Below are 11722 nucleotides of genomic sequence, written 5' to 3'. Positions count from 1 at the left end.
CCTCTTTAAATATAGACAATGCTGTAGCGTATATAATGGGCTTTATAATTGAGACTGCCACAACATGCATCCATCAAACTAATGGACTGGCTAATAAACGTCGTATCCTGTGGTGGAATGAAGAATGCAAGGAAGCACGGAAAAATGAAAACAAAGCTTGGGGACCACTTCGCGACTCTCCAACCACCGAAAACTTGATTAGTTTCAAACAAATAAAGTCCCAGGGTAGAAGAACACGTCGACGTGCTAAAAGTGAGAGTTGGGAGAAGTACATCTCCAGTATAAATTCTTACACGGATGAGACGAAAGTGTGGAATCGAGTAACTAAATTAAAAGGCCGGGAGGTACACCCATTCCCCTTAGTAAGTACTCAAGGAGAGAGCCTGGAAGATCAGGCAGGTTGTCTGGGCGAACGCCTTGAATATATTGCCAGTGCCGTCCCACTACACACAGGTATTTCTAAGGTTCAAAGAACGCGAAGAGCGACAGCCCCTTAAACATAAAGGTTCATCGAGTGAGGCCTACAACTACCCATTTACTTTAACTGAACTTGAGGCATCCCTCGCTTGCGGCAATAACTCGGCGCCAGGCGGTGATGGTGTCATATATGAAATGATTAAGTACGTACATCCTGAAACTCTGAAAACACTCCTGTATCTTTTCAATGCCATGTGGCCGGATGGGTATATCCCGTCCTCGTGGAAGGAAGCTATAGTCATCCCCGTGCTTAAACAAGGTAAAGACCCAGCCCTAGCCAGCGGCTACAGGCCAATAGTGCTAACAAGCTGCTTGTGCAAACTATTCGAAAAAACGATAAACAGGCGCTTAATCTGTTTCCTTGAAAATAAACTACTAGACCCCTTGCAATGTGGTTTCAGGGAGGGTATGTCCACAACAGACCACTTTGTTCGCATTGAGTCTTATATTAGAGATGCTTTTATACATCAGCAGTTCTGCCTCTCAGTGTTTCTCGACCTAGAAAAACTTACGACACGACATAGCGCTACGGCATTATCTAAGATCTTTCGGCGATGGGTGTTTGTGGCAAAATGTTGAACACAATCGAAAGTTACTTATCTAATTGCACATTCCGCGTAAGAGTGGGTAACACTTTGTCTAAGTTATTCACCCAAGAGATTGGTGTGCCACAGGGAGGTGTGCTTCGTTGCACACTATTTATTATAAAAATGAATTCCCTGCACACAGTCATTCCATGCACAATGTTTTATTCCGTTTATGTCGACGATGTGCAGATAGCCTTCAAGTCATGCAAAATTGCCATCTGCGAACGACAAGTACAGCTGGGAATAAACATATTGTCGAAATGGGCAGATAAAAATGGTTTTAAAGTAGATTCCCAGAGGAGCACTTGCGTACTCTTTACTAACAAGAGAGGTGTAACGCCAGTCCTAAGTATTGCAATCAAAGGAGATGCGCTCTCTGTGAGCAGCGAGCACAAGTTTTTAGGAATCATTTTAGATTCTAAACTCACATTTATTCCTCATATTAAATATCTTAGGGCAAAATGCCTGAAGACAATGAACCTTTTAAAGCTTCTGTCACGTATGACTTGGGGTAGTGATCGAAAGTGTTTTCTTAAGTTGTATAAAAGTCTTGCCCTCTCACGCCTTGATTACGGGTCTATAATTTATAATTCTGCAACGCCAAGTGCATTAAAAATCCTAGACCCCGTTCACCACTTGGGCATCCGTCTCGCGACTGGTGCTTTCAGGACAAGTCCAATTCAGAGCCTCTATGTGGAGTCGAATCAGTGGTCACTCCATCTGCAGCGTTCATATAGCAGTTTCACGTATTTTCTGATCATACGCGCAAACACTGAACATCCTTCTTATTCAACTATAAATGAGGTGACCGCTACCACACTCTTCCATAATCAACCGGCAGCGAGAAAGCCCTTCTCTTTGCGCATGAGGAACCTCAGTGAGGAAATGGGTGTTCCAGTTCTTGAACATGGTCTTATGCCTCCAGCGAAACTGTTACCACCGTGGCAGTGGCAACTCATAGATTGCGATACATCCTTTGTAGAGATCACGAAAAACGCACCAGAGGCACACATTAAAATGCATTTCCTAGAGCTTCAATCCAAGTACTCGTGCACAGAGTTTTACATAGACGCTTCTAGGTCACATGCCGGCGTGTTGTATGCAGCCGTCGGCCCATTCTTCTCGGAATCTGGTGTAGTGCACCCCGAAACGAGTATCTTTACGGCTGAGGCCCATGCACTATTGTCGGCCCTGAATAATATAAGAAAATCAAAACTTCAAAAAGCAATTATATTTACAGACTCCCTAAGCGTCGTGAAAGCCCTGGTGTCACTCTGCAAACACAAAAATCCTGTACTAACTGAACTTTATTCCATCCTATGCAGAGCGTATATATCAAACCGGCATGTCATTATATGCTATGTGCCGGGTCATAGAGGCATTGAGGGTAATGTGCGAGCAGACCAAATGGCCACATCAGCTAAATCGCACGCTAATTATCCAGTTAATGTTCCATCAACAGATCTGAAACCTTTTTTGCGAAGGAAACTGTGAGGCCACTGGAAGTGCTTGTGGGACGCTGAAACAAATAATAAACTTCACATGATTAAACCACAGTTAGGTTTCTGGCGCTCAGCTACGAAAACACGACGAACTGATGTCCTGTTCTGTCGTCTCAGAATAGGACATACATATGGCACCCACAATTATTTGCTTACTGGTGATGAACCGCCAACCTGTGGTAGATGTGGTGAGAGGCTGACCGTCCTCCATGTCCTCGTGGATTGTCGGGAAGCCGAAAGAGAGAAAGAAATATTTTCCACAAGCGTACCGATATCATGTCCCTCTTCACCCCATTATGTTTCTTGGTGAAGAACCACTTTTTAATGCCAAAGCAGTCGTCGATTTCTTGAACGATGTGGTCCTCTGTATGTTATCATTCCTGCATGTTATTAGCCCAAATAGTTTGTACCGCATCCTCTCTCCAGAGGATGCCGCTGTGATAGTAGTTTTTTATAGCACATGCCTCCAGGCCCTTGTGGTTCAAGGGCTCTGTTTAGGCACTAGTGCTTCTTGCCAATTACTGCATCTTAAATATTTTAAATATCGTATCATTCTTTCTCAATGCATTCTTCATTTCATAGTACACCTCATTAGTCATTGCCATGATTTTAGTACATGTTTATTTTACGCACTTTACAGCGATTATTTTTAGGCCCCTTTACAGCCACGCTTCATCTACTTCTCAGAATTCATCGCTCCCCTGCACACTCACAATCACTGGCATGGCGCTCTTTGGCCATAACTGGCCCTTACGCCATAAAACACCACACATCAGTATCATCACCATAGCAACAAGACCTAGCAATTCGTCCGTACCCATTCCTGCCGCAGACTTGAAGCCATTCTTATGCAAAAAACTCCGAAACTATTCGCAACACTAATGGAATCAACAAACATGGAACAATCTTCATGTAATTAAGCCACTTTTAGGGAATCCTAGATAATTTTTTATTGGTAAAGATTGTATTATGTACTACCATTGTTTGAAAGAGACTGAATTTGCAAAAAAAAAAAGGCTTTTAATGAGCAGCAACGACCCAAATATTAAAAAATACTTTTGAAATCTGTGACATTAAACTGATGTAGTGACACCAAGGTTTCTGTGCAACATTTTAGAAATTAGAACCTTAGACTTCATTTTCTCTTGCAATGATTAATCTTTTACAACAAAATGCAAAATAACTAGAGTTTCTGAAGGCTATTTTACTAATCTGAACAGATTTAAGTGTTGAGATCTCATTATCCTCCCCTTAAGGCAGTGGGCGGTTAATAGAGAGTTTTAGCATGTATGGTATTCCGGTATATGCAAGCAGACTACCAGGTTAGCGGAGGCATAAACATGAGCGGCTGGACTGGTGGCGCAGAGCTCAGTCAAACACAGCTATTACTGCAGTTACTAAATGTATTCTAGTTTGCTCCTTGTGTGAATTTTCAGTAGCGGCGTAATCATGAGCACGGTGCTTTTTTAATGCTTTTTTTTTTTGACAATAACGTTCATAGAACATGAAAACGTCTCTATAAGGCATTGTGGTTAGATGAAGCATCACAAGACGTTGCTACCAGTGTTTGATAATCCGGTATTATGGAAACACTCTTATGTATACCAGAATACTGGATGTACACTAAAGCTCTCTAATGTCATTTCCTGCACACATGTGGCGCAGACATAATAAGCAGGCAGCCTTTATTGCTCACCACTTTTGTCCAAATATGGCTGCCATGGCCAGCAACAACACTTGCGATCTTGCACAAGGCAACAAGATTCCAAGTCACTGCAGCAGGTTAAAACAGCAAGTGTGGAGCAGGGATCACAAGACAGCATTGTTTTGGATTATCCACGTTTTATTTCAATAACATATTGCAACCTAAACGTGCATCTCGGCATATTTGTAACAATACAAAAGGAAAAATGTAGAACACAAATGAAAACCGGTCAGAGAAATTTCAAAACAAAAGTAGTATATAAGAAACACTTCAGAAGCTCGTCTCCTATACAAAATGTAAAACACGAAAACAAGAACTGAGTAATACCTACACTACAACAAATTACACTCAAAAATATATTAAAAACTGGGGCAAAAAATGCACATGCTCACTGTATACATTCCTCATGTAAGGCTGTTTTTTCAGTTCACATCTGTCACGAGAAAAAATATCTTGTGCAGCGAGGGCTGAAATTCAGCCCAAATGTTCATACAACTTGTGCAGCACTTCGGAGGCCATCACAAATGGCAATGAAATCCCCAGGCATTCATTTGAGACCAACCGAGAGCACTCTATCCTGTAGCAACGGCTGGACACGTTTGTGCGCAACCTTGTGCAAAGCTTATTGCAACAAACAGTCTCCTGCGAAATTACGTTGCCACACAGGGGAACTACAAGCGACAACCATTGAACAAAACGAGACTACTTGCCTCCACCTTACAAAATGAATATGCACTGCAGTTTGCGCAGCCTCTACATTTCGGTAGCACTTCGATCACTGGCAATCTTGGTCAGCGATGAGTGTAAGTACGTTCTCGGTGCATGGTTGTAATGCTGCATAAACACCAAGTACTTGGCGTTGCTTATTGTAGCATGAACTGAGAGATAAATGTGCAAGCGGAGAGCAATGAACTGGGCAATACTGGGGCCACCAGTTCTTGTTCCCATACCGCACAACATCCACACAGATGAAGTTGTGTGAGGCCATCTCAAGAGGCATGCATGTTACCGTTGCAGAAGTGTGATGTAAACCCTGGGCTTCTGAAAGGATGGTGCTTTGGACTAAAAGAGACAGACGAACAAGATTACTGCCATGCGGCTATACCATCTTTACGTATATGTGCAGCGATAAAATGTTAACCTACCAACTCGCCCAACTTGCTGTGTTGATTCTATGCCATCTTGGTGTACATTTTCTGCGCACATGCTTTTCTCGTAGACCCCACCCAGTTTTTCTCTTTAGTGACTTCAGTTAACTTTTGCTTTACTGTCAAGACATAGCAGTACTGAAAAAAATCTGATAGGCTGGGGGGAATATAAATGACATGCCAAGTGTTTTTCATTTCGTCGCTGTAATAGTGCATGCTTTGCCGGTCCACTACCGGCACCCTGATCACTCAAGCCACTACAATGTGGCATTATTGGAAAATAGTTGTAGTTCGGCAGAAGGCCTGACAACTATGAGAAGAGAGAAAAAAAAGACGAAATCAAAAAATCCACGCAGCAGGTCAGCAGCAATTAGTGGACACCGTTCAACTGCTGCTGCAGCATAACGAGGATAGCCCTCCAATGACAGTCATACAATAGTTCCCCTGTGGGTAAAACGTTTTCTGTGGTCTTCCTGTTGGTGAAGCACTGCTCTTTGAGAAACTAGTGTGGCTAAGAATAAGTACTCCCGACACAGCGCCGAGCTCAAGCTGGGCACTCTGTCATGAAATCTGTGCATGGCTTTCACAATTCCTAGGAGGGGCCGATCGAAACCAGCATTCACCGCTTACACGACCTCGCGAGAGCACACTCGCATGTCTCAACTAGAACACAACAGGGGGGGAAAAAAAAGAAGAAAAAAGCTGATATGGCAACTGTACACATCTTTAGCGACCAAAGTTGACACCCTGTCATGTGCACAATTTACACTGGTCCAACAATCACTCACACAATTCTCACATTGCAGTGTCTTCTGGCAATGCTGCTAGTGTTGGAATATCAAGCAGACTAGCTTTTCTGCTGGAAAAGCTGCAGTGCCTGAGGAGTTACACTGCGTGCAAAAAACTAACTTCCCGCACAGCCATCAAGCACTGTTCCTCACAGGCATGCCAACTATGAAACCACTCTCAAAACACTTCTCGCGACACACTTCTCGCCAGAATTTCTCTTAGGCCGTCAGGTGCTCTGGGAGAGATTCTGGCAATTCTTCCAAGACTAGTGGCGTGCCACTAACAACCAACCCAGACACAGTTGTCGAGTAAAACTGCTGGAAAAGCACAGTTCTTTCTTGGCACTGGATGGCAGCCTCGCCGATGCAACAGCTGCACGCATTTGTTTGCAGTCGCATGGAATACTCCTGGAGCTCACACATGCATTATCAATGTAAAGCTGCAATGTGACTTAAAAACGAAAAAGCGCAGCATTCATTCTAGACATTTCCATGAAATGCGATTCTTTCCTTTCCCAAATGCTTCCCTTTTGCGCTACGGAATGGCATTAGTCCTACTAAGGTTGACATTGCTCCATTTACTGAGAGCACGTTTTGGCCACGCGAATTATCCCTATGGGAGTGTTCTTGGCCATTACCTTGTATCCGAATGCCCTTTTGGCAGATAATAGCGGAGAAAGTGTTGCACCGGAAATGATGAAACTCAGATGCTGTTCTTGTTGCAAATTGTAAGCGTTCACAGATCTTGGTAGTATATTCGACAATCTGAGAAGGCACTCCTTGGTCCCCCTGCGAGATCTTGCAGAGCTTTTGCCTCCCGTGTTGCAACAGCAAACATTTTCCAACATTCCCACAGCTGAGCCACACTGAATTAACCCAAGGAGACCATAAGTTACCCTCTCTGAGAAGCACTGAGTATGAAAACTCCCCAGTTCAAGCAGTGCCTATTAAGCTAAATTTGTCGGGTACTGTGCTGCTGTGTCTGGATACATATGTACAGTTAAAAAAAAAAACATAGTTAAATTCCTCTGCAGCTTGCACAAGCAGCTTGAAATCGAAAGGTTCACTACACCACTTAACTGCAGGCAGTGTACGACTCTGCAGAAAAAAAAAAAGAATATATATATATTCTGTCACGCCCTCAGCATCTAGAAGCTCTTGCTCCAGGCAGCACACCTCTTGACCTTGAGATGGCTGCCAAATCATTGGTGCATGCACATGCGGTTGAGGGAGGGAACAAAATTCTGGATGCATGAACAGGAAGGACACCACTGTCATTCCGACTAAGCAGCAAGACCCAATACAGTGCCTATGCATCACATCATACCATCACAAAATTACACCACACAGCTGCTCACACTGCACTAGCCATTGGTTAATATGGGCTGCTCATCAAGTCGCTAGACAAGAACTGAAACATTTTGAGAGGGAAGCAAATATCATGCTTGCTTCATAGCAACCTTTGAGGATCGCGAGAAAAACTACAAGTTTTTAAGACACGTATGCAGAACACCGGACTTTCAGTCAGATTAAAAACGGCAGAAACAGACTCCCTCACTGAGAACCTTGTGGCTCTCAGTTATATTAGCGCGCAGTGATTTTCAGTTGCATTGCCGCTCCTTGTCCAGTAGTACCCACAAGACATGGCAAGATAAGGCACTAACACTCGTTCTTTGTATGCGAGAGAGTTGACCTACCGCAAAAAGTTTTGCTCCAGCACTGAACAAATCGTGTGGCATGACAGCAACAATTTGGCACCACAAGTCTGGTGCACGTCTTCTAAACAGTTCAGAGTGCTACATGCCATTCGTTTTGGTGCATTCTCTCGCAACTGCAATGCGCAAGATCAAAGCAAAACACACAGCGTAAAATTTGTAACCACAATCAGAACACACGAACGCAAAAAAAAAAAGGAAAGATGCCAATAGCAAAAATTTCAGTCTTCGTTCAGAAGGCATTATTGCAAAGAAAAGAAATGAAAATGCTGTTCATTGAATAAGCCTCGTTATAATCAAACACCAAGAACACAGGAAGGCAGACACGCCATGCCAGAAAGCACATACGTAAAACAGGCTGCACGACAACTAGCTTTGGGAAGCTGCAACTTTCATATCATGCTCGGGGGAAAAAAAAAAAAAGACTCCATGTGAAGTAACGGGTACAGGGCACACAACAAAATAAAAGCTAAATTTGGGTTCATCTGACATATACAAAGATAAGCACGCAAAATGTCTTGCGCCGCTGCAGAAACATTCCTGCACCGAATACACTTTAATGCAAGTGCTACAGTGGGTGACAGAGCCGGGGAAACTAGGTACCGCGACTAGAGCTGGCGAGATGCAAGACACTGACCAGAAGCCTCGAATGCGATCCAGCAGGTTGAAAAAGATCGAAGCTGCACGCTGGCTACTCGTACAGCTGATATTGCATAAGAGAACTAAAAAAAAAAAAAGATAAGCAAGGAGACAGACAGATGACATGCATTTGTAGTCGAGCAATAACTTCTTTGTTATTAGCCTGTATCTGCACTGGGATAGCTGCATTCGTTTGGCTGCCCATTTTAGACTGAGGCAGTTAGTGCACGACTGCCAGTTCACAATAAGGCACCTTCATTTGATGATGAGAAATTTTTGTTTTTCCAGATTCATGCCTGTACACCCGCTGCCTTGGTCGGAGCGACTGCTTTCAGCTCACTACAAAATACACCCTGGCCACCTGTTACGCTTGTTCGTTGGTCGCCATGAAGACTCTGGGCAAGACGCAGATGACCACAAAGCAATACCAGCAGAAGACATTCAGCCCTTGATGGCATAATAGAGGCAACGAACGTGTACAGCACAAAGAAAAAAGCGTAGCAGACACTGTCAATATGCGATTGAAAGGTTCAGAGCCCTAAAATATGTTATTGCAGAAGGTGCGTACAAAAATAAGAATTCAAGCATGCCACAAGGATGTTTCCGGTTGTTTCAGAAGCTGTGCAACTGCAAGACAATCGGCAATGATTTGAGAGCACCATAGTTACGTTTTTGTTTGTTTGTCTGGAACCCTGCTACAGCAGCGTTTGGCTGAGAACAGAGAAAGGCTACGCTAACACAGGGCGACGAGGATTGCAGCTGTGTTCAACGCAGCTCTGTAACACATTCACGCACTTCCATGGCAGGCACGCGCCTGTTTGGCAACACTCTGACAAGTAGCGGAGAGAACCTCGCACTGGATTGATGCCACGGAATGAGCAGCACCAGTGCCGAGTTTGTAGTGCAGCCAACAGGCAGTCCACAGCCGAAGACTGCACGATCGAGGAGCTCATAATAAGAAGAGTCCACTACAGGACGAAAACCGAGCTTGAGTTTGATTCACAACGGCTTATGCAAGAGTGACACCGGGCACCTCACTTTAAGCTCCAAGATCGTAGATCCTCCCCCTACTTCTGGAAAGCACACAAAGAAACCCGCGCGTGCAAGTAACCCCTGCTTTTTCGTTTTACTCGTATGAGCTACTATGCACAACACAAGAGCAAGAAGACGCAAGATGGCACACACACATACTCAAGACATACAAACATGTAAAAATAAAGCTTGAAGCGAGACAGGCAACAACAGAAACAAGCAGAAAGCGCAAACCAAGTCACTAATAATGAAAGGGTAATCAACCGAGATGGTCACTGCCAAAACATGGCACTGTTACAGCGCACATCTGTTTGACAGGGCCCGGGAACTGCAGAAGCAGGATGCACGTGTACGCTCCGCACATATAGTTCAGGCTTGACTGAGTGTGTTCACCATCTCACTGCACGACTGGTTAGGCACAAAACAACAAAGAAGCTTTGCTGCACATGCCAGCACGTCCTGTCGTAAAGCGCAGCAGCCGCTGCCTTCGTCCAACGTATCGTAGAATGGGGAGGGAGTACGTGTCCGGCCACATCTGGATCCGCAGATGTGTTGGAAATCTGTTTCTGCCTTTTTGCAGATTCCGCTGCTTTCGCAGCGAGCCACCGGCATGGCAGCAGGCCCCCAGAGGGCTTGGCACGTGAGACTATTAGGAGACGACTTGGAAGCCAGGAGAAGCCAGTCACAGCACGGCGGCTGCATTACTGCTGCGAGAAAGAAGGTGACAACAGGTCCAAGCAAAGCACAGGCGTTCAACAAGTTTTTGTATTTTTTCTTGGCGATGCAGCTGTTCCTCTTTTCCTGGTGCAATATCACAACTACTTCTTATGTGAACCATGGTTTGTCAGTTGTGTCAATGTTATGCAAAATTCGACAGTAAAAAATAAAAGCAATTTGAATTTATACACGCAATCCTCGTTGGAGAACACCGAGACATGATTTGACACCGGCCATCAGAATTCACCCCGATTGCGCACTGGTTTCTTGTCTGAACCAAAAAGAAAAGGCAGCAGCAGCTAGCTACAAATGTCTCAAACGGGTTTGCTTGCTTTTTGGCCATGATGTTTCTGAAATACTCGCAGACCTAACAAAGCTTTTGTTGCTGCATCAACAAACTATCCTAGTGATGGCCACTCTTTCTGGCTGTCTGACAGCAACTAACTGAGACCAAAAGGCAAAAGTGTAGGCAAACCAGCTTGACAATTTCATTTGGTGCCCAGCTGAAATGACAAAGCTTGCAGAAATGCATTCAAGGGACAGTCAAGCTGTACCAGTAATTAAGGAAAATTTGACAGTGGGCTAGATAGTTGAACATACTAAAGTTTGTGCACAATAACAATGAAAGAACCGTACTCATTCTCTGCACTAAGATTAGCCCAAATATGCAAAAATACTTTGAAATTTGTGACGTCACACTGAAATGAAAGTTCGGGCTTACATTCTTTAGTAATCAACGATTGCGTACCAAAAGAATGTAAATTGAGCGCTAAATGAATTCGTTATCAGTCTAAACAGATTTCGTGTTTCCTTTTGATAGCCTTTATCTATGGTTTATAGAACAAAATTTTTCGTAAACGGAAAGTTCAGAGAAACTTTTTTGCCATTTTTGCCAAGTGCATGAGGAGTGCCATTTCTCAAGGAGACACACGAGATCACTTTCCGCTAACAAACTTTTTAACGCATTTAGCCAACTGGTTTCACTATGTGCGACTGCCTTGCTAAAGGGGTCCCCTCGAGCTTGGCGAAGAAACACAGTCCACAGATAGCACATGCTGCTGTGAATACCTCGGCCACCTTTTTCTCAAATGCTCTTTTCAGAAGAAGCCTACTCCTCACTCTTTTTGGGTTGCTTTATTTTTTCATATAGCAGATTCCCATACGTGGCTGCTATTGGCCAACAGCTGACATCAATCAAGAAGGGTGTTCGGATCAGTACGCTTCTTCCTACTGTAACTGTATATTTATTGACGCAGTTTAATAAACTAGCTGAATTAAGTGAAAATCTTCTTCTTTCAAATTTCGATAACAATTATGTACTTCCGGAAGAAGCCGACCGTCGTCGGCTGCCCATGCGGGAATTAAACTTTGGCCACCCCGCTTATCGGTGTCGTAGCCATCAGGTCTGGCTA

At 44.0% G+C, this 11722-nt stretch overlaps 1 protein-coding gene across 2 annotated transcripts in view; it reads right to left on the bottom strand.

The window, feature by feature from the left end:
* Window positions 1-4388: 4388 nt before the first annotated feature.
* The window catches only part of LOC119445459 (ribosomal protein S6 kinase beta-1-like), a 95187-nt gene continuing 87853 nt past the window's right edge, over window positions 4389-11722 (bottom strand). The window contains exon 16 of one of the 2 annotated variants that reach the window (XM_037709739.2): window positions 4389-10300. In XM_037709739.2, the coding sequence (XP_037565667.1) occupies window positions 10295-10300 (6 nt within the window). In that variant the 3' untranslated portion in view covers window positions 4389-10294. The remainder of the gene's footprint in view (window positions 10301-11722) is intronic. The other variant, XM_049663323.1, reaches the window with a different exon arrangement.

Source organism: Dermacentor silvarum, chromosome 3, assembly GCF_013339745.2.
Source record: "Dermacentor silvarum isolate Dsil-2018 chromosome 3, BIME_Dsil_1.4, whole genome shotgun sequence".
NCBI classification, from domain to species: Eukaryota; Metazoa; Arthropoda; class Arachnida; order Ixodida; family Ixodidae; genus Dermacentor; species Dermacentor silvarum.
The sequence above is the reverse complement of the archived record's forward strand: the minus strand, read 5'-3'. Positions and strand labels throughout refer to the sequence as shown.